Source organism: Cheilinus undulatus, linkage group 21 (assembly GCF_018320785.1).
Source record: "Cheilinus undulatus linkage group 21, ASM1832078v1, whole genome shotgun sequence".
NCBI classification, from domain to species: domain Eukaryota; kingdom Metazoa; phylum Chordata; class Actinopteri; order Labriformes; family Labridae; genus Cheilinus; species Cheilinus undulatus.
The window spans coordinates 40782315-40805259 of NC_054885.1; the positions used below are offsets into that span (position 1 = coordinate 40782315).

Genomic DNA, 22945 nt, shown 5'->3' on the forward strand with positions numbered 1-22945 from the left:
GATAAGGGGAAGAAACCGGACGGATGGAAAGCATCCCCTAAAATGAAATAAAGATGTTTACTGGCCCTTCCAGCGCTATTAAAGCCTCCTGCAGTTAAAATCCACAAACAAGCATAAACCCTCTGTATGTCCCCCTCCTGCTGTTTGACTTTATAACTCCTAACAGAACATGAACACGACCAAGTGAGGCAGAACTGTCCCGGTGTCGTGTAATTGGACCAACAGTCATCTCATTATGGCGTCCATACAGGATATTAAACTCAGAGGTTGCTGCTGCTCGGTCACACATCACAGCTCCGCTTTTTACTGTCAGAAGACAAAAAGCTGCCGAGGTTTAAAGTGGGCCATGGAGCCTCTGCTGCAGGCGCCGGGGAAGCCCGTGTTAAAAATAAAACAAGGCTCATTACAGCGCTGTGGGTGCAAGTGTCATGTAGCATATGTTACACCCAGGAGTAAAGGATGAGGGCGATAAAACAGGAGTCACAGAGAAAAGCTGGTTACGCTCAGTCTGCAGCTGTTAGGAGGAGAAGAGGGTGAGGAGCATCATGCTGGAGCAGCTTTATGTGTGTTTGATGAGCTCTGGTGTTCTACAGAAATATCAGTATTTATTACCATAACACCGTTTTAATGCTCATTAACAGAGAGGAGAGTCAGAAGGAGATAACACTCAGGCACAGCCAGGGTTGTCCTAAAATCAGATTTTTACCCTCAGGATTGTTTAACATTAGTCACTTTCAGGCTGCTAAGTGCCAAAAATGCACTTTAATATTGTACATTCATATTTTATTCTACTTTCATTGAGCTGTTTTTTTTACCTACAGCTGACCTGATTACTGATATCAAATATTTACCAATTTATAAAGCTGTTAACCCTTTGAATGCCGGGTTTTTGTAATGATGCCACCATGTTTTTAATGAAAAATAAAACCAAAATACGTTATTTTCTACATGCAAAGTAATGTTTATGTGTTGAATTATTACAGCCCAGGATATGTCAGTGATTAGCTGCAACACTGGTTTTTATACATTATTATTTTTTGCATGTTTTTTATGCCACATAAGGCCAAAATGACGCCATCTGGTGGAGAGTAGTGAAAATGATCAAATCTGAGGCAAAAACCCAGATTGACTCCCTACGGAAGCAGATTAGGGCCATTTTTGATGGAGAAAATAATTTAAGGCAAGTGGAAAATGAAGTCGAAATTTCAAATGAAGTCGAAATTTTGGGAATAAAGTCAAAACATAATTTCGTGATTAAAGTCGAAAAGACGAGAAAAAAAGTCGGAACTTGAGACAGTAACAGAGAGTCATGACTGTCTCTACAGCCCTATGCCTCACAAAAAAAGAATATGTGAAATTATACCTCATTATTGGATTTAACAACAGAGAGATTCTCTCTCTGCCACATTAACACACAGCGTCTATGATCCGCCAGTAAAAACAAGCTTCAACTTTATTCTCGTTATTTGTACTTTATTCTCGAAATTTCGACTTTATTCTTGAAATTTTGACTTTATTCTCAAAATTTCGACTTTATTCTTGAAATTTTGACTTTGCCTCGACATTTCAACTTTAATCTCGACTTGTCCAAAATGATTTTCTCTTTCGTAAATGGCCCTAATCCGCTTCTGTAACACCCAGTTATAATAAATGCATCTACTGTATTATGCTTTAATGGAAGTGAGGTCTAAAATGTCCGTCTGAATGGGTTTCAGTGGAGCATTTTTGGCTCCTAGCAGCTCCAGTGTGACTCTTGCTTGTAAACGGTCTATTTTAGACTTACTGGAAATAACCAGGTCTAATAAGAATACACAGTCTTGACAAAATTCATGTCATGAACATGCACACAGACAAAACTATCGAACAGTGAAGAATGAAAAGTTGATGAGGTCCTTCGAGACCTTTGACCTCTCCTCTAACTGACCTGCATGGATGACCCAAACAGCCTCAGCTGTCACTGATGTGGAGGAATGAACTTGACCTTTCCTCTTGGCTTTACAGGATATGAGATGGTTATCTTTAGTGATGTGACCGCCATCTTTCTCTTCCTGTTTCTGTGCAGATGGGCGGCACCATGTACAACACGGGGAAGCACGTGTCCCTGCGGCCTGACAAAGCCCACCTGGTGAACATCTCTGGGGGTCCGCTGAGCTACAGCTACCGCCTGGAGGAGATCCGACTTCACTTTGGCAGCGAGGATGCGTTGGGCTCAGAGCATCTCTTGAACGGCCAGGGCTTTCCTGGAGAGGTGGGGAATGCGACGATAACACATAAACAGGAGACGGAGCGGTGAATACCAACAGGCTGATAAGATAATTAGTGACATTAGAGGCCTGATTATGATTAATGACTGCAGGATTAGGCCAGCTCAGACACCCCACACACATGCACTGGAAAGGGAGGTCGCTCATTAACGGGAGATCTTGTCAGGTTGTCTCGTCTTTGTGCACGATTTAGAGGAAGAGTGGAAAAAACTGAAGTTTTCCTCGTTCTATCTACTTAGATATCAGGGAGAAACATCCTTTCTTTCTTTCTTTCTTCCTCCTCTGTTGTCACAGTAAACAGCAGAGCAAACTCACACCACATTAATATGAATTTTAAATGAACACATTAATAAGAATGACAGGTTGAACACAAAGAAAATCCTCTGACCTTCATCATCACTATGTATGTTTAAAGCCCAGACAAAAATACTGCGTGTATGTAGATGTTTCCTGGATTATAACTTCAGTCAGATCCATCGAGAATTTGAACAATCATCCGAAAAGTCGAGCAGTCGGTTTAATGGCTGGCGACGAGTCTGACTGATAGTTCATTCCTGATTTATTGTCTACATTTGATGTGCGTACAGAGATGGAAAGAGCTTTCTCCACAGCATTCTTCTCGTCCATATGTCTGCATGATCTCTTGAGATGTAATACCACCTCTAACAGTGGGGGGCAGTGTTGAGCAACGCAGCCAACAGTTAAAGCCAGAGCAGAAAAACACAACGAAGAAGAGCGTTTGAGAAAATGGAAGAACTGTCAGAGGAAACTTCGCTGTATATTCTTTGAGCTGTCAGAAACTACATAGATACACTAAATGGACAAAAGTATTTGGTCACCTTACCATTCCATCAACAGGGACTGTAATGACCTTCTATTCTAATCCTTGTACTTTAGTGTGGAGTTGGACCCCCTTTTGCAGCTAAAACAGCCTCCACTCCTCCACCCTGAACTCATCAAACCATCAAACCAGGTCCTTCCAGTTCAGGGGTCAACAAGTACATTAGCACAAGGGCCAGATTTAGTCCGGACTTCAAAATAAAGAAATTGAATCATATTTTGCTCTGATTAACACACACACACACACACACACACACACACCCCCACCCACCCCCACACACACACACACACACACACACACATATATATATATATATATATATTTATATATATATATATATATTTTTTTTAGTATTTGTATTTTCTTTCAAATCCCAGAGAACGGACCCCTGAAACCCAGAAAACAGAACCTCCCCAGTTGTAATTTAAGACAATATTAACAAATTTTTGACCAATTTTAACCACTTTTCACTGCTTCATTTGGCCATTTCTGCAACTTTTTTTGCCACTCTGAACCCATTTTTATATTTTTTGCCACTCTTTAACCTCCTTTAAGCCACTTTCCTCTAAATTACAGCCCCTGTCTGCCACTTTTTAACCCCTTTCACTACTTTGCCAGGCTATGTTTGCTATAATTTTGCCACTTTTGACTCATTTTTTATACTTTTTGCCCATCAAACCCGAATTTTCTCATCCTTTAATCCCTTTTCACCAATTTTCTTTCAGGTTTTATCACCTTTGTGCCACTATTGCTGCAACTTTTCATCGATTGTGCTACTTTTTATCCCTTTTTTATTACTTTTTCCCACCATTTTTGCCCCTTTTAACCTATTTTTGATACTTGTTCCCATTTTTTTCCTCTTTTACCCATTTTTGCCACTCTTATCACCATTTTACCTGACAATTTTTGTCCCTTTGTGCCACCCATTTGTCACCCATTTTTGCCGCTCTCTTACCCCATTTCACCACTTTTTCTGACCATTTTTGTCTCTTTGTTCCACCAGTCTTAACCTATTTTTTAAAATCCAGTTTTTAAATATTTACTGATAATGGCTGACCAGGGAACCTTAAACAGATCAAATATTAAGTCCTTCTAAAACCATTTCAATATTAATCATTTTGGTTTAACAGCTGTAAAGATACCCATAAAACCACATCTTCTCATCTGCCTTTTCTGAATTTAATGATCTTCTGGGGGCCGGATTGGAAGCTTTGGGGGGCCTGATATGGCCCCCGGGCCACCAGTTGATGATCAGTGTTCTAGTCCTTCTTTATGCTCTGGAGCTCTCCTGACATGGCCGTGAGACGGACAGCATGTAGTACGAAAGGGGTGCGGTCTTTGCCAGACCAGGAGGAAGTCCCTTGTCAAACGTAGGCTGGCGGTGCTGAGGTGACAAGGACTGTTTGGGCTCAACCTGAGCAGTCAGTCTGAATGGGGCCTTGAACATGAGTTCTCTGTAGGAGGACTCTCTCATACCTGTGGTCAGGTGGGAGGATACCTGGAGAGATGGAGCATGGCCGTTCAGTACAGGGCCAAAGAATGTGTCCGACATTCTGATCTGACTCACCAGACCAGCATTAAGTTGATGTAAACGATAGTTAGCTAACATTAGAGAACAACATTAACACAGGCTGATGGGGACTAGTGGGGTTTCTTTCCTGCTGCTTTAATGCTCACCTTATATTTACTGTTTTTATTTTGCAGGTCCAGTTGATCCATTACAACCAAGACCTGTATGCTAACTACACGGAGGCGGTGAAGAACCCTCACGGCATCGCTGTAGTCTCCATCTTCATTAAGGTCAGGACGTCCTGCTCTGTACCATAACATCAGGAAATGTAGTCCTATTTACAGTAGCTTATTGTAACCCATCATTTGGACACTGACCCCTAGTGGTGGGAGGTTATATGACAAAAGGCAGACGTAGAGACATCAGGAAGAAGGAATCATCGGAATGATACAGTCCTGTTAGAGTGGAGGTCAGGAGGCTGGAGGAACGACTGATCCATCGATCTTTGTACAGAATGAATTAAAAACACATTTTGTCAGAAGAAACCTCCCAGAGAGGGCAGGTCTGGACCACACGTTTAAAAGTGGGCTACTGACTCCACAAATCCACATGAAAGGACAAAAGAGACGAATCCAAGCAAGTCCGCCGTAGCTGCAGCTCAGGACGACAGCTTCACGTGTTTGTTCTGTTTTTGTAGCACATCAGGAGTCTGTTCTCGCACAGCCAGGTCACGCAGTCAAACTGCATCGCAGCCGTGATGGACCGGAGACAGACCCAGTGGAAGTCCTGGGTGAAAAGTCTAAAATACTCAGACATTAAAACCTCTGTCTGAAGTCTGGAGAGGCGGAGTCAGAGAACGCTCACATAAGGTCCTTTTCCACCGATTGGTCCACTTTGGTTCAGTCCAGTTTGTCACAGTAAACCGGATCTTTCAGCTAGCTAGCTACTGTCCAGACCTGTAGTAGGGGGTCTGCAGGACTGAGTCCTGAGTGATCTGGATCAGCTCCTCTCCTGGTAAACCTACATCTGTAGGTAAACTCACCTTTTCCTGCCCTAACCTGCTGGTTGAAATGTTTTTAGGACCGGAGTTTGAAGTGTTGGGTCTGTGAGCCACCACCTGTAGAAACCCTGGTCTCTGAACCTCTGGGTCGGACTAAAGGAAAGGAACAGATCACTTCCTGTCGTCCGGGTTTGGAGGTCTTGTTGCTGTGAGCTAATGAGACGGTTTGATGCAGATTTAAAAGCCTGGATTATTTTACAGAGAGGATAGCAGCTCAAAGCTTAGGCCTTGTGTTTCCTTTCACCGTGTGTGTTTCTGCTATAAATATTTAATCCCTCTCCTCTTTTTTTTCCTTCTCAGCTCTCTGAGAACTCCAACTCCTTCCTCAACCGCATGCTGAACAGAGACACCATCACCAGAATCAACTACAGGCGTAAGTCTCACACTCAGATACTCTTTCTACTCTCTGAACCTCTCATTGGCTGTCACAGCTCGCCGTATCAGGAGGTAGATCTGCGTTTTTGTTCATCTTTATCTGTGAGAGTTGATGAGCCAAACTTCCTTCCTCCTCTAAAGTCGACTTTATTCCATCCTAAGAATCATAAATGAGATTATTTACCGCTCCTCCTGAAACGTGGGATGTTTTCATTTGTTTTCATCAGGTAAATGTTGTCGTATATTTAGCTGATCCCTGGAGTGTTCCAACAGCAGAGAGTGTCAGATATTCCCCCTTAAACATCTGAGATGGAGAAAAGAATGAATGTTTATGAGCGTTTCACAGGAACAGGTACATGACTCCTAGAGTCACGCTCGCACTCATCATCTCACGCTTTTATTTTGAAGGTGCTGAAACTGAAGTGTGGAGCTTTGTGTTGACACAAGCCTCTCTTAGATTTTCCCCTCATGATGTGATGTGGGGCTAGCCCCGCCCCCAGGTTTGGTTGGCCCTCCCCGCTTGGAAGAAAGTTCCGCCCTCCTCTCCTGATCCTCCTCTCAGCTGGCAGCTGAAATAAGGATCAGGAGAGCCACATCCATTAAACCACATCCATTTCCTGAGAGGTTTACGGCTCTGTCTTCTCTAAATCCCGACTCTTAACAGGTCCACTTCACCGTATTTCCATCCTGATGACTCTGTTAAAGGCTATGTTGAATGCCTGCCTGGGGTTAAAATCCTGGTGTTCTCTTCGATGGTCAGAAAGCGTATGTTTAAATCTGTTTTATTTGATATGGTTAAAGCCGGAGCATCGGAGCATCGGTCGGCATTGATCTGAAAACTTTTCATGACTTATTCAAAGATTCTGTTTGAAAAGTTTCTTCTTCACTTCATTAAATTTCTGCAGCTGCCTGAAGGCAGTCAGACGGACGTGTAGATAAATGTGCATCCTCGGACGTCCACCATGTTTATCAGGATTAAATCTCACTGGGATGACACCGGGCTGCTCTAGTAAAACAGCAGCAGACGCTGCATTGTTCCTCTTTGTTTGTGAGCCAGACATCAGATTAGAGAAGCTCATTAAACCCGGAGTCACAGGCTCTTTTCAAACTTTACAAACAACTTAAAAAACATCATTGGCTTTTGTTTTAGAAATGCAATCCATGGAGGGAGAGAATTAGAATAAGATCTGACTGAGATCCAATAAAGTCTCTTTTCTGCATACAGAGTTGTGATATCTGATTAGAAATACTTCCCTAACTTTACCAGCATTACTCTGCATCCTGCAGGCAACCAGGACTTCCTGCAGAAGCTTTAATCTAACGTAAAAATGCTCTGCTCTGATTGGCTCAGCATCTTCAGCATTATCGTCCAAAATTTCTGTGTTGATACTTTCAAATGTGTCATGTCTAAAAATATGAAATCTGTTATTTTATTGATGGATTTGACCAAAACATGTACTCTGGTTTTTTCATTTCATATTTTCAGTTTGGCACAGTTATGACTTCAGTCTATTTTTGTACTTTTATTTCATACGTTGACCTTTAACATTTATTATTTTGACTTTTTATCTCATATTTTGACTTTTTCAATTTAAAATTTTCATTTTTTTTATCTCATATTTTGAGTTTCTCAATGTATAATTTTGACTTTATCTAATAATTCTGGCTTTTTGGCTTTATTTTTTACTTTTTATCTCAAATTTTGATTTTGTAGATTTATTATTTTCACTTTTTATCTAAAAGTTTGACCTTTTAAATTTATTATTTCGACCTGTATTTCAGATTTTGACCTTTTAGGGGCACAATTTTAAATCTAAGTCATACTTTTGCCTTAAAAACATGATTGTGCCTTTCTTTTTTACATATTTGCCTTTTAAAAACATTATTTTAACATCTTATTTTGTGGTTTGACCTTTTGAACTGATAAATTTGACCTCAGATTTTGAGCCTTTTAGCATCATTTTGAACTTTTAAATCTCAGAATCTTTTTTCATCAGTGTGAGTTTTCCCCCATAATTGATTCCTGGTAAAAATGAAGTTAACAGTTTGGTTAAATGTGGACCCTGTCAGGTTAGACCTTAATCTAGACTCCAGCCCCGTCTATGATTGAGTCTGACGCCCCTGCTCTAAGCTCTGCTGTGACACAACGATGCTCCCCGTCAGCGAGGGAAGAAAACACAATACAATCTAGGATTCTTAACTAATCAGCACAAAAATCCGTTTCATCCTGATGTTAGAGGGCTAAAGTTAGCACAGCTGCACACGCAGAGGAACTTTTCTAACTCTTTATTTCCATATGAACACACGCCGACTTTAACCTGAGATTGAAGGTTTACTTAGAAAGGAGCAGCTTGTCTCCGTTACTTTAGTCTCTGATTACTGAAACCCAGCCTGATTGGTCTGAACGTTACAAACAGAGATTCCTCTTCTCTTTTCTTTAACAGCATCGTTTTGCTCTCTCAGTCTCGTTTCTTTCATCTCTGCAGACGATGCGTTTTTATTAATGGGCCTGAACATCGCCGACCTTTACCCTGACACCACCCGCTACATCACGTACGAGGGCTCCATCACCATCCCGCCCTGCTATGAGACGTCCACCTGGATCCTCATCAACAAGCCCGTCTACATCACACAGATGCAGGTAGGACATGAGCAGGTTTGTAGAGAATAAAAAGGTAAAAGTCCGCTCAGTTCTACATTTAAAAGAGCATAGACTTAGGAAAGTTGCTCCTCGTTTCTTGTTCTTTCCAAATAAAGGCAAAAAGTCCCAAAATGTAATCTTTGGAAAATCCAGATAAACAAAGAAGAGGTATGACAGCAGAAAGAAGAAACCAAACTGCTGCGTCTGTCTCTCTGCAGAGCTCGGAGGTATGGATTTCTCCCAGGATGCTCAGTGTTCAGAGGTCATGTATATCAGAGTATCGTCAGCATAACGGTGAAACAAATGCCCTCAGATCGGCTAATTAAAGCACCAACAGGGAGCATGTACAGCGAGAAAAGAATAGAAACAAGGGTGCAGAATGAGTAAATGTGATGTGGGAAAAACAACACGTATTCTGTTGACTGGGGCAGAAATGTAATTTGTAATATCCTTGCAAGCACCGAGCACAAACAGCTTTGAATTGCAAATTACAGCTTCATAACCTGTAAGTGAAAGCATCTACTTTTCCCTAAGTGGTTAGGATGAAAGAGGCTGTGCTGTAACAGCAGCACACTGAACATCCACCCAGAACACAAAATGTTAAATCGCATCCTCTCAAAAACCCTCTCTCCCCTCCCTGCGTGTGTTTTTTAACCTGTATGAGAGCAAAAGAACTCGCTGCATCCAAATGACACAGCTGTAAACGTGCACGCCGTGTCGGAGCCCCGCTCAGACTAGAAAGGCTTTTTGTGTCAGTGAAGAGCAGCTGCACAGATGAGATGCTCTTCAAATCAGGAAGCTCAGCATCAAAGTGCAGCACATTTACAATCCAGCTCGGCTCTCACCTGCATGCATCAGTGTAATCAACTCCCACACACCATCTGCCATTTACTCCCTCTTTATTTACTCTCACTCCCCATCCTTTGTTCTCAGCTGCCCGTCAGCCCTCTCTGATCTCTCGTTTCTTCTTCACTCCTTTTTGTTGCTGCTCCGCTTTTAACACTTTTCTACTTTATCATTAGTGTCATCATTACAGCTCCAGCCTTCATCTTCATTGGTCTTTTCTCTTTCTTCAAGGCCGTGTTTACACGACAGAGATTTCAGACAAGAAGCGGACGCCTTTAGCTGCTTTAGCCTCTTAGTTGACGCGGCAGTGGAGAAAACAAAGAGCAAACTTTTGAAAACTGCAGCGCTTCTGTCATTGTGTAAGTTCATCTAACCCTCAAATTCCACGTACTACATCGGCATAGCGATCCACATCCCCACCCTGGGGGAAATCTCTTCCTCAAACACTGTGCATTTCCACAGCACACACTCTGGTCTATCCTTTCTTTCATGCCAGAAGTGCCACTCCTCTGTGCTTCCCCCAAGATGTGCACCAAGTCTGTTTTCCTCCCAGAATCCCAGAATAACGTGGACGTGAACGGCAGAGCAACCTCAGAAACCTGTTGTTTTCATGCTGCTCTAAATTTGGACTTCATGATCCTTCAGTTCCTGCATGAACTCTGTAATTCTCCAGAGATCTTGGGATCTCTGGTCTCCGGCTGCTCAGGGTTTATGCCGTGTTTCATCCAGTGGATAAAGGCACACGCTGTCAGACCGCAGCACACGCTACGGTGCAGAGGGACTGTGGATTGGTGAAACAGAGACCATGAAGCCCAGCGTTATCATCATCCGTCCCCCCAGTGTAATACAGACTCAGTGGTTAGTGTTTGCTCTGCTTATTAGAGGCGACACGTCCTCCTCCAAACAATGAAACTGCTCAGGAATAACTGAGAGAAACCGACCAAAAACGGGATATCTCCAGCCTCAAACTCACAGGACAAATTAGCCCCCCTGGGTGTTCTGTTGGAGCGCCCACGGACGGCTCCAAAGTCTGGATCCGCTCATTGTTTTGTTTTGGCTTTTTGGAGAAAAACCAAATTTTAACTCACTATCACTGTCCTCATCCATGCCCCACACTAAAACTTAAATCCACCAAAGAGCCAAACTGTTGAAAAATACCTTTACTAGAGCCACAATCTAAGAGGTGCAAAGTGGCAAAAACAGCTTAAACTAGCAATAACAGTAAGCTAAAGGAGGCAAAAATGGGCAAAAAGCAACAAAAATGGATGAAATGGGGTAAAAATGGGGATGAAAAATTAGAAAAGGGGTCAGAAAGTAGAAAAAATGTGAGTAACAGGTGGAAAAAAATGGTCCAAAAGTGGCAAAAACGTGGCAAAAAAATGAGTAAAAAGTGACTAAAATGGGCAAAATGCAGTGAGGAGTGGCAAAAATGGGCAGAAATAGGAAACAATTTGTATTAAGTGGCTAAAGGTAGCTGAAATGGGTGAAAAGTGGTCCAAAAAACGGTGAAAAGGACAAAAATGGGATAAAAGTGGCAAAAAGAAGTGGCTAAAATGGACAAAAACTAGAACAAAAGTGGTATTTAATGACAAAGCGTAGCTTAAATGGGTGGAAATGGGAAGAAAAAAATTATGAAATAGGGCTAAATGGGATAAAAGTGGCAAAAAATGGGTAAAAAGTTGCAAAAAAGTGTCAAAATGGGCAAAAAAGTAGGGAAAAGTGGCTCTTTTGTGGGGATTTATGTCTCCTTTAGGTCTTCATTTGAAACAATAAACCTTAAATAAAGGAAAACTTTGACCTTAGAAATTATCCATTTAAGTCACATTAATCAGTTTGTTTCCCACACTTCTACAGTCGGCTTCAGTTGACAACTTTTAAATTTGTCTGTATATTTCCATTACCTTTATTTGCAATTTTTTGCCACTTTAAATCAATTTTTACTGCTTTTGGCCTACTTTTGTCACTTTTTTGCCCATTTTTTTGACTCTGTTATCCTGCTTTTTACTTTTTTACTTATTTTTTTACCCATGTTTGCCACTTTTCACCCGTTTAAGCTGCCTTTTGCCATTGACTGCAACTTTTTCCCCAAAATTTTTGCCACTTTTTGCCCCTTTTAGTTACTTTCCACTCATTTCTTGTCATGTTCTTTTCCATTTTTTGCTGCTTTTTGCCACCTGTAACTAATTTTTTGTCACTTCTCACCCGTTTCACCCTTTTTTGCTGCTTTTTGACCATTTTGCCCCTTTTAACTTACTTTTATTGCCACTTTAGCCTAACCTTGCAAAGCAGATGGATACGCCTACTTCCTTGTTTCTCACTGGTGAATCCATCTTCAAAGCTCCCATCTAAACCGTTTGGGCCTGGTTAGAAGGTGACAGGACCAATCAGCGACGAGGGGCAGTACTTTCAGGTGGCAGAGTCGTGACGTAAACAAGCAGCAGTAAGCTGGTGCAGTTATGGAGGAAGAGATCAGCGTGGATGCTTCTGAAGCGCCAGTTTTATCAGAACTTGACGACATTTCTTTGTTAAAAGAAGAACAAAGAACAGCAGTGAGTTGTTTTCTTTTCAAAATCGGCAAAAGTTGAGTACTGAACTGTCTATCGTCGCCATGTTTTGCATCATTTCTGCACACGCGCAGCTCGATAGCGGCTACGTCACGTGTTTTGTTGCTCTGATTGGCCCATAGAGATGTGACAGTCAGAACATTCATCCAATCACAATCCAAGTTTTTTTCAAAGCCTCTGCCTTTTCTCAAACGTTTCCTATTGAAGCTGTCCCAGATGTGTGAAACGAATCCATCTGGGATGTCAGGTTACCTTTAACCTTTTTTTATTGCCACTTTTCACCTCTGAGATTATGGCTCTTGCAAAAGTATTTTTCAACAATTTTCTCTCTGGTTGAGCAGGGTTGAGTAACACGGTTCTGGATAGATGGATAGATAGGAGCTTTATTAAACTGAGGGGAATTCAAGGTGTCTGGTAGCAGCTTACAGACTCATGGCGATGGACATCTTTTACATTGAACCCCCCATATTTACCAAAACAAAAACATTATACTCAAATCAAAATTTTAAAAGAAAGATTGAAAACAGGAAAATTAAAAAGCCTAGCTGAAAAACACAAAGAAGCTACAGTATATACAGTTTAAAGCAAAAATGTTTTTAGCCTGTACAAGAACAGAAGCAGTGTGAAAAGTTACAGCAGTGTTTCATAGAGGTAGAGCGATTCAGCAGTTGATGTAAACCTGCAGACTTACCGTGCAGTGTGATGCCATGTGAGGTAAACTGATGGTGAATTTGAAATTTAAAGTGTCAGCTGTGTCTTGAGACAGCCGTGCACCGGGAAAACTTCATCCAGGAGTGGGAAGGAGCGCTGCCATGACAGAGAGGGGTTGTATAACCTGATGGACAGGGGAACAAAAGAGCTCCTGAGTCTGCTGGCGGTGCAGGACTGTGACAGGAATCCGAACACACTCCTCCCCCCGGTGAAGGCGCTGTGAAGAGGGTGGTGGAGGCTGTTTCTGAGTGTCCCTCTCTCTGCCACGGTCACACAGAGTCTGAAACTTCTCTTTTCAGGTCTCAAATCCAGAGAGCTGCAGAACTCAAACTCAGCACATCCTAGTATCTGTCTATAGGTCCCCTGGTCCATCATTAGACTGATATGAAGACGTCTGGGGGTTGTTTGAGGGGCTCGGTTTATGAGGACTTTTTTGGATCATCATAATCTTTCTAAATGCATTTTTTCAATCTTTGCACCTTATTTACTCTCAGAATACATACTGAAGATTTTAAGACATAAATCTCATATTTGATGCACACCTATGACTGTATCTTGAGGCCCCGTGGAGCTCAAGGCCCCTGGTGACTGCCTACCTGTGCCTGATGGTAAAAGTGCCCATGCTGACAGTCTGTGTTACACACTAATGTGCATTTATTTGGCTAGTGTGTGAGATCTTCTCCTTCCTGCAAAAATCTCATCTCTCCGCCCTCCTCCACAGATGCACTCCCTGCGCCTCCTCAGCCAGAACGAGCCCTACAAGATCTTCCTGAGTATGAGTGACAACACGCGGCCCACCCAGCCCCTCCTGCAGCGCTGCATCCGGACCAACATCAACTTCAGCAAGCAGGGCCGAGACTGCCCAAACAACCGCGCCCTGCGCCCGCAGTACAGAGGTAAGGGGGCAGAGGGGGGGCTTTTTCTGCAAGGAAGTCCAGCATTTAATACACTGGGATGAACGCTGAAGAAGAATCCTCTCTTCTCCGCTCCTTTAATGCTCCTTAAAGCAGTTTTAACGTGCTTTTTCAAAGAATAGAGACATTTTGAAATGTTTCTGTCTAACCCTCCAGATCATGCATCATCAGTCTGACATGGTCAAATCAATTAGCTCTGATTCAGCTCTGTAAAATGCTTAAATATGGAAACTTTAGAGGGAATGCATGCTTTTGAAGCATAAAGGATTTAAGATCACTGGATTTAAAGCCAAACCACAGTAGCTGTGGCTTTAATCTTCTAATGTGGAGAATTAAAAGCTTACAAACGTGTGCAGCGATGTAAAACAGAGAGATTGAGACCAGCTTTGTGGAGAAATCATGAAAGGAGAGGGTTAACTGATTAAGAGGAGTGACAACAGTCACATTAAAGGCGATAATTAGAGACCAGATAAAGCAATGCTTAGACAAATCTTCCCAGCGTGTCGTCACTCCTTAAATCAACGCTTTAATGAGCTCAAAGCGCAGCAGCCGCTCCTACAGTGATGGATATATTCCTGTGTTTAGACTCTCAGCTGCAGCGGGGTGTTTAACCCTTAAAGGCCTGGATCTGAAATAAGGAGAAGAAGAAGAGATCCAGCTGATCATGGAGCGAGGAGGGAAGGTTGAGTGAACCCGGCTCCGTGTCAGCCGAGTGTTCAGAATGTGAAAATAGAAAATGAAACAGAGGGAGTCTCAGGGGAAGAGGAGCAGGGAGAGACATATGAAGGAAGAAGAAATGTGTGAGTGTGTGAGTGTGAGTGTGGGAGTGTATTGTCTGTTTGTGTGTTCAGGAGGAACACGGCGAACGTGGAAGTGTTACGCAGCGAGAGTGGGAGTGCTCGCTGCTCTCCAAATATCCCGGGTTATCGATCGGGCCGAGCTGGGGAGCTCTGCTTCCCTCCAGTAATGTTTGTGAGAATGCAGAGATCCCAGCTCTGGTTTCTGTTCACTGCTCAATGAGTGGAGAGAGAAGAAGAGTCGAGACAAGACAGGGAACGTAGAGAGCAAGAATCAGGCCAAGAGATTTTCAAAACCTGGGAGATCACTGACATGGGGACAGTTTTCACTGATTTTTAACGCTGAAATACTCCAAATGCACAAGCAGGGAGTTCATCTGAGGAGGAGGACGGAGTAAGGTGATGAAGTCAGTGCAAAAAGGAGAATTATCTGATTTTTGATGTTAAAATCCTCCAAATTCAGGCTCTAGACCTATGGTCCTGATCTGGTCTATCCTCAGAAACATCCTCTTTAGTGAGAATCTGTGAGGGACTTTCAACCAATCAGCTTTAATTAATAGTAAAACACAAGACTGAAAAAAGAGAAAGGATGAAAAATGAATAGATTTAAAAGTGTAACCTTAACCCTTCATTACAGAATACCTAAGATACACAACAAAGGAGAGGCTACAACAATCTACGAAAGATACAGGTAGATCTATATAAAGTAGAAAATAGATCTGGAGAGAATAAATTCTTTATGAAGCAGAAAACATTTCTGTATGGAGGAAAAAATATCTCTTGGAGGATTAAATACAACACTGTAATAAGTAAAAAAAAAATACTCTGTAATAAGTAAAAAATAACACTGTAATAAGTAAAAAATACTCTGTAATAAGTAAAAAATAACACTGTAATAAGTAAAAAATACTCTGTAATAAGTAAAAAAATACTCTGTAATAAGTAAAAAATACTCTGTAATAAGTAAAAAATACTCTGTAATAAGTAAAAAATACTCTGTAATAAGTAAAAAAAATACTCTGCAATAAGTAAAAAATACTCTGTAATAAGTAAAAAAATACTCTGCAATAAGTAAAAAATAACACTGTAATAAGTAAAAAATACTCTGTAATAAGTAAAAAATAACACTGTAATAAGTAAAAAATACTCTGTAATAAGTAAAAAAATACTCTGCAATAACTAAAAAATAACACTGTAATAAGTAAAAAAAAATACTCTGTAATAAGTAAAAAATAACACTGTAATAAGTAAAAAATACTCTGCAATAACTAAAAAATACTCTGTAATAAGTAAAAAATACTCTGTAATAAGTAAAAAATACTCTGTAATAAGTAAAAAAAAATACTCTGCAATAAGTAAAAAATACTCTGTAATAAGTAAAAAATACTCTGTAATAAGTAAAAAAAATACTCTGCAATAAGTAAAAAATACTCTGTAATAAGTAAAAAAAATACTCTGTAATAAGTAAAAAAAAATACTCTGTAATAAGTAAAAAATACTCTGTAATAAGTAAAAAATACTCTGTAATAAGTAAAAAAAATACTCTGCAATAAGTAAAAAATACTCTGTAATAAGTAAAAAATACTCTGTAATAAGTAAAAAATACTCTGTATAGAGCATAATTGTAGAGCATAAATTTTGTTTCTTGCAGAGTAAAAAAATCATCCTTCAGAGTTGCATGAAAACACTTTATAGAGGAAAAATTACTCTGAAAAAATTACTCTGCAAGCAGAGCAAAATTTACTCCAAATAGACTGGAACCAAATGTTATATTTTTCAGAGTAAAATTTTACTCAATTTGAGTAAAATTTACTCAGTTAAATATGCATGCATACATATTATTTTGCGCTTTTTTCCATGATGTGGGAATTTTTGTGTCATTTTCCAGAGACATGAAGGAAAATTAGCTTCTTATCATGGGGTAGACATCACTCTGGTCTTAAGAAAAAGGGATGAGTCAATTAAATCTAAAGAAAAACATCCCAAAGTTATCATGATATGATGGAGTCAGTCAACATGCATGGATGGAGAGCACTGTGTATTAAAGTTTTAGCATATTTGAGCCAAAGGTTGAGGCTGAAGTGAGGAGAAGATGTGGGGAGTAAGCCTGCCTTAGGACACCATCCAGTGGGAAGGAGGATTGACACAACCCCGGTCAGCACTCTCGTATATACCAGCAGTCCTTCCCTTTGTTGACTTTCTTTTGTTGGCGGCTTTTGGAAAAATGTGTGGAATTGGTGACCAGTTCCACACACTTTTCCAAAAGCTGCCAACTACAGCCGACTACTTGGCAAAAAAGAAGGGAAAAATGCCCCGACGTCCCCAGCTTCACCCAGAAGCTCTTGGCAGATCTTTCTCAAACTTAGGTCAAAGGTCAAGGTCATGGGACTCATGTGCATCACTTTGATTTCTCAAGACCACTTTGAGGGACTTTTGTCAAACTTTACACAAATGTGCACCATGACTCAAGGATGAATGAAGAAGATTTTGGAGGTCAGAGGTCATGGGACCTGGTGATCAGCCTTCTTCACTCCCACATAAACAACCCTGACCCTTCCTCTTGGCCCCCCGCCGTGCTCTCTCTGTCCTGTAATTACACATCTCACAGAGACGTATAACCACCAGGCGATTGTTCTAGTTTTCAATCATGACATGTTTTTACGGTTGACCTTCAGGGCCACCGTAGCTTCACGTCTTTGTCTGTTTCTAGATTGCTTGAACTTCAGGTTGAGATAACACCTGAAACTACTGATGTTTGTCTTCAAAACTCCTCCTGTCCTCACATGCAGTCTGTATTCTACACTAAGTTTGAAATGTTTTAAGCTCTGGATGTTGGAGGAAGTCATCAACGACCCTGAAACATTAACAAATACAATAAAAAGGTTATAGAAAATAGTGCTAAAGGCAGGCTGCTCCCTGCAGGCGCTTTGCTCATAACCAAGCATGGACTTGCACAGAGTTGCATTTCTTTATTGGACACGGAGGCAACGTTACAAAGGCGTTCTAGCATGCAGCTCTTCCATATTGTGCCTGAGGTTAATCGAGGCTTTGTGCATTGTTAGCGCTGCAAACACCAGAAAGCAGCCCCGAGTTGTGTTTGCACTCTACCTGCTGAACCTGGTTCTGTTTTTTTCTCTGAGAATGAGGGCAGCTGATGAAACTGCAGGCCAGAGAGCCCAGATAACTCTGAGAGAAAGAAAAGTGAGTGATGTGGAGCCAAAGTTTGGAAGTGTTCAGGTACCGAGGAGTCTCAGGTGAGCAGAGATGAGAGGATTAATGATGGAGAGGAACGCTTTCCTCAATATTCCTCTCTCCTTCTGAAACTCATTAACTTTAAAATCCAACTTCAGGTTCTTCTCCTCACCACATCGACGTCCTTCTCAGTGTTCATTTTGGCAGCTATTTTTAATTTTAGTTTTAGTTTTAGTCACATTTTAGTCATTTCTACCCTTTTTAATTTTAGTCTAGTTTTAGTCCATAAAAGTCCTCACAGTTTAGTCTTTACTTTTAGTCCAAGCATTTATTCTCTCTCCTAAATCTGGTACCAAATCATGGTAGTGTGTTCTCTGCCAAACCTGGGGTCCCTGCTTTCTACAGCTGAGAGGCAGAATAGATACAGATGTGTTGTTTTAGACAGATTTACCCACCGTGGAGAAACATCACAGATTAAGAATGTCTGACAAAAACTACATTACGTTTTAGTCTAGTTTTAGTCATCACAGATCTATTTTTGTTAGTCTCAGTCTAGTTTTAGTCATCACAGATCTATTTTTGTTAGTCTCAGTCTAGTTTTAGTCATCACAGATCTATTTTTGTTAGTCTCAGTCTAGTTTTAGTCATCACAGATCTATTTTTGTTAGTCTCAGTCTAGTTTTAGTCATCACAGATCTATTTTTGTTAGTCTCAGTCTAGTTTTTGTCATGGGAAAAAAGTCTGTTGACAAACATTTTTAGTCAAAGAAATTAACACTGCTGTGTCCCGACATTTTTGATTGAGGGCCACAAACAGACCAGTATCCCCCCTTCGATATTCTCCCCCTTTAGTGTAGTAAAGTTAGTCAAACCAGGGGACCAGGAGGGTCAGTCGTCCCCTACCCCCACTCTGAGTCCAACAGTGGACCCCAGGAGGACTCCAGTGATTAGCTAGTGCTAATAAAGTTTTCACTCTTAAAAGAAGTCACAACAGCAGAGTTTTTATCTTCAGTGGGATTTTTTTTATATATGTCCAACTGTACTGGTTCCTGTTTCAATGCCATTGCAGTAAAAACAGTCCTAAACACTCAGTTCTGGCTCATTTCTTGTTTTCAGTGATGAAAAATTGCAAGCCAGCTCTTTCACACTGTCTAAATTGCACAAAGACATCAGCATGTGTTGCAGTGTGCCTCCAATCTTTGATGGATTTAATCCTCTCCTACACACCCATCTCATCAAATAGATGTAGTTTTCTTAAAGTGTTGGTACTTTTCCAAACTCCTTTTCATGAAAATAACAGTTTGAAAACAAGTGCTACTGAAGTATTGAAACCTTTTTTAATCTTACTACATCTTGTGCTGCTAAATAAACCTGACAGTATTTTATTTTGGTGGTTGGTTTGAGTAAAAAGAAGCATCCTCTCTATTTAATAATGACTGCAGGATAGAGAAAACGGTGCATTTTTCATCATTTCATCACTTTATTGCTGTTAGAAGAATTAAATCAGACCTGCCCGGGTTCAGTAAACAGTGTAGAACTAGGACACAGCTTCAGTCGTCTTCTCCTTTACCTTTTTCTATTTTCTCATGCACACATTGTGTTTCTGCACAACTCGTGATACCTGAGGCAAACCTTTGTTCTGTTTTCTTCACACTGTTTCTTATCCTTTCTCTGCTAATTATCTCCTTTCCTCCTTCTATCCTTCTTTATCTCCCTCCTTCTCCTTCTTCTCAGTGAATCAGTGGCTCCTGAAGTAGAAGATAAAATGATCCGAGGCTACAGGAGTACTGGCTGGATTCATTCACGTGTTTCACGGTGCCAAACCGAGCTCGGTTGAACTGAATGGATGGATTAAATGACAGTGATCTGGGCCGAGCTCCACAGATCTACAGTCTGCTGTGCTTCTTCCCACAATCTTTACTCTGAACTGGACCAGCACGGACATCTTTAATCTGAACTGGACCAACAGGGACATCTTTAATCTGAACTGGACCAGCACGGACATCTTTAATCTGAACTGGACCAGCACGGACATCTTTATCTGAACTGGACCAACAGGGACATCTTTAATCTGAACTGGACCAGCACGGACATCTTTAATCTGAACTGGACCAGCACGGACATCTTTAATCTGAACTGGACCAACAGGGACATCTTTAATCTGAACTGGACCAGCACGGACATCTTTAATCTGAACTGGACCAGCACGGACATCTTTATCTGAACTGGACCAGCACGGACATCTTTAATCTGAACTGGACCAGCAGGGACATCTTTATCTGAACTGGACCAGCACGGACATCTATAATCTGAACTGGACCAGCACGGACATCTTTAATCTGAACTGGACCAGCACGGACATCTTTAATCTGAACTGGACCAGCACGGACATCTTTAATCTGAACTGGACCAGCAGGGACATCTTTAATCTTTAGTCTGATCTGAACTGGACCAGCACGGACATCTTTAATGAACTCCACGCTGTACTTCTTTATCTGAACTGGACCAGTGTTACATCTATAATCTGAACTGGACCATTTAAAGACTTATTTTCTGAACTGACCAGCAGGACATGTTCTAATCTGAACTGGACCAGCAGGGACATCAGAACTGGACCAGCACGGACATCTATAATCTGATACTGGACCAGCATTGATCTTTAATCTGAACTGGACCAGCAGGGAAACATCTTTAATCTGAACTGGACCAGCACGGACATCTATAATCTGAACTGGACCAGCACGACATCTTTAATCTGAACTGACCAGCACGGACATCTTTAATCTGAACTGGACCAGCACTGGGACATCTTTAATCTGAACTCAGCAGGGACATCTTTACCCCATCTTCAAGATGGATTAGGGGGATGCTGATGTGCACAGCTGTACATAATGTTCTGTCTGTTGTGTTAACATAAAATGTCCAAACATTTAAAGACTTATTTTCTTAGGCTGATTTTCAGGATGTTCTATAAAGACAATGGAGAGCTCAGAACGTGACCGCCCACTAACTGGAGGGATTATATCATCTAAAAATAAAAATAAAACAACAACACATGAAGACTTGGAGAAAAGTCTTTATTTGTTGTCGCATTTCTTAAACAACTATTGTACTATCAATATTATTATCATATATTGCATAGATGGGCATCAGGCTTAAAATATATCCTTATACTTTGGCTCCAGCATGCTTACCAACCTTCTAAGGGTACTTTCACCCCTAACCTATGTGGTTTGATTGAAATGAACTTGAGTTCGATGCAGCATTAGTTCAGTTCATTTAGGGGCTGTGTCCATAGCTGGCTTTTTTAGCTCTGGCAGCACTTTTTAAATTTTTCACATTTTAAACCAAAGCCAATGTAGTCCAGCGTTCTCAGTGCTCTGGGCGTGATGTCTGCTGTTATTGTTGCCGCGCTCAAAGCACTCTTATTTGGAAACTGTTCAGCTTTTAGAACAGCACTGCTCTCCTAAATGTCACTTCTCCTTCACTTGCCAATCACAATCAAGGAGGGGCAGGACTTCTGACAATAGCAGAAGAGAAACCGATCTGACTCGGCTTTCTTCATCTTTTTCAGTAGTTTTCAGGTCTGTGGCTGCTGCCTGTGTCAGGACAGGGTTCCTTTACATTGTTTGCATGTCTTCAGTATGATATTTCCTTGACATACACAAATACGAAGCACATAGAGCTGTTTTAAAACAGCATTATAGATCCTAGCAAGGAAAATTTGATTCATATTTTTGTAACGAAGCAACAATACCATGATGAGAAGTACTCCTGAAATGAGGTCCTGAGCGCTGCTAGTAAAAACTCAGCTGGCTATAGACACGCAGCCTTATGCTGGTGTGAAAGCTGACCACGGAACCCTGATGCCAGACGAACAACTGGACCAAGACCACTTGAAAAGGAGGGTCCTGAATGGCTTCCATTCTCACTCTGGTGCGGTTCGTTTGTAGTAAGGTGACAAGCCGACCCTGATCAGGTCTCATTCAGGAAATATTAAATGTTTTAGGATCAGCTACTAATACCAGCTGAAGGCCTCATCCTCTCATTGCACTGCCCTCTGTCCCTGTCCGTGGTGCTGAAGGTCTCATCCTCTCATTGCACTGCCCTCTGTCTCTGTCCGTGGTGCTGAAGGTCTCATCCTCTCATTGCACTGCCCTCTGTCCCTGTCCGTGGTGCTGAAGGTCTCATCCGCTTATTGCTCTGCCCCTGTCCGTGGTGCTGAAGGTCTCATCCTCTCATTGCACTGCCCTCTGTCTCTGTCCGTGGTGCTGAAGGTCTCATCTCTGATCCCCCCTGTCCAGAGGGAAAGGTGTCTCTGTTTATGAGGTATCACTTGTAGGAAGAAGACCTGATAAACTGAATAATAATTAAGGATAATTATTAAGGAGATAACATGATCTGAGATAAAATAACAAGCACTCACTGTGACACAGACAGAGAGATTTGTTAAATGTCGTCTGTGCTGTTGTTTATTAAATACAAACAATGTAATTCGGTAACATTATCACGTTGGTTTAGACAACAGAGTTCCCTCCTTCCGCAATTTTAAAAAACAGTTTTTTATTTAGCATTTACTCATGACTCCGAATTATAGATTTCAAATGTGTTTATCTAGGTTTAAATGTCAAAGTTGTATTCAAGTATAGGTTTGTCATGTCAAATGCCCCCATGTGAACAGACCAAAGCTGACGTCAAATGCAACAATGTAAAAAAGTCAGTCCTTGATTCAGACCAGATCAGCATAACTAGAGGTGTGAAAACGTTTCTATTAAAAGACTCCTCAATTCAATAGAGTAAGCCACAGAGATGGGCAGAGCACAACGCTCCATGGCAACATGGACTGGACCCATTCAGGGGGGCTGTATGGTACTGACAGACAAACACAAGTTGACGTTGCTGCCTGTTGTCCAATGTCAAACCCATTAAGAATGTCAGGAACAATAGGCGCTATTGTAACATAATCAAGGATGTGTCCTGGATGCCCTTGACCCTGATTCAACAAGACTGGCGTGTCAGAGTTTCTGGTCGAGTCATGGTCTGCCGTCATTTCCCCGGTTACTGCACAACCAAGGACACATGATCAGTCACAAGTCACAGCTACTTCCATGTGAGTCATGATTCAAAATTTCATCCTAAATCAGAAGAAAATCTCAGCGAACACCTGGTATTACTCACACCTGTTACTTACCCTGAGACATTTTTCATCAAACTCGAAGAGTGGATCAGGA

At 41.3% G+C, this 22945-nt stretch overlaps 1 protein-coding gene across 2 annotated transcripts in view; it reads left to right on the top strand.

Moving 5' to 3' along the window:
- LOC121529070 (carbonic anhydrase-related protein 10-like) overlaps nucleotides 1-20149 on the top strand; it is a 162520-nt gene extending 142371 nt beyond the window's left edge. For both annotated transcript variants that reach the window (XM_041816746.1, XM_041816745.1), the window contains exons 4-9: nucleotides 2063-2248; nucleotides 4810-4905; nucleotides 5976-6048; nucleotides 8537-8691; nucleotides 13534-13708; nucleotides 19449-20149. In XM_041816746.1, coding sequence (XP_041672680.1) covers nucleotides 2063-2248; nucleotides 4810-4905; nucleotides 5976-6048; nucleotides 8537-8691; nucleotides 13534-13708; nucleotides 19449-19471 — 708 coding nt within the window. In that variant the 3' untranslated portion in view covers nucleotides 19472-20149. The remainder of the gene's footprint in view (nucleotides 1-2062; nucleotides 2249-4809; nucleotides 4906-5975; nucleotides 6049-8536; nucleotides 8692-13533; nucleotides 13709-19448) is intronic.
- The last annotated feature ends 2796 nt before the right edge of the window (nucleotides 20150-22945 follow it).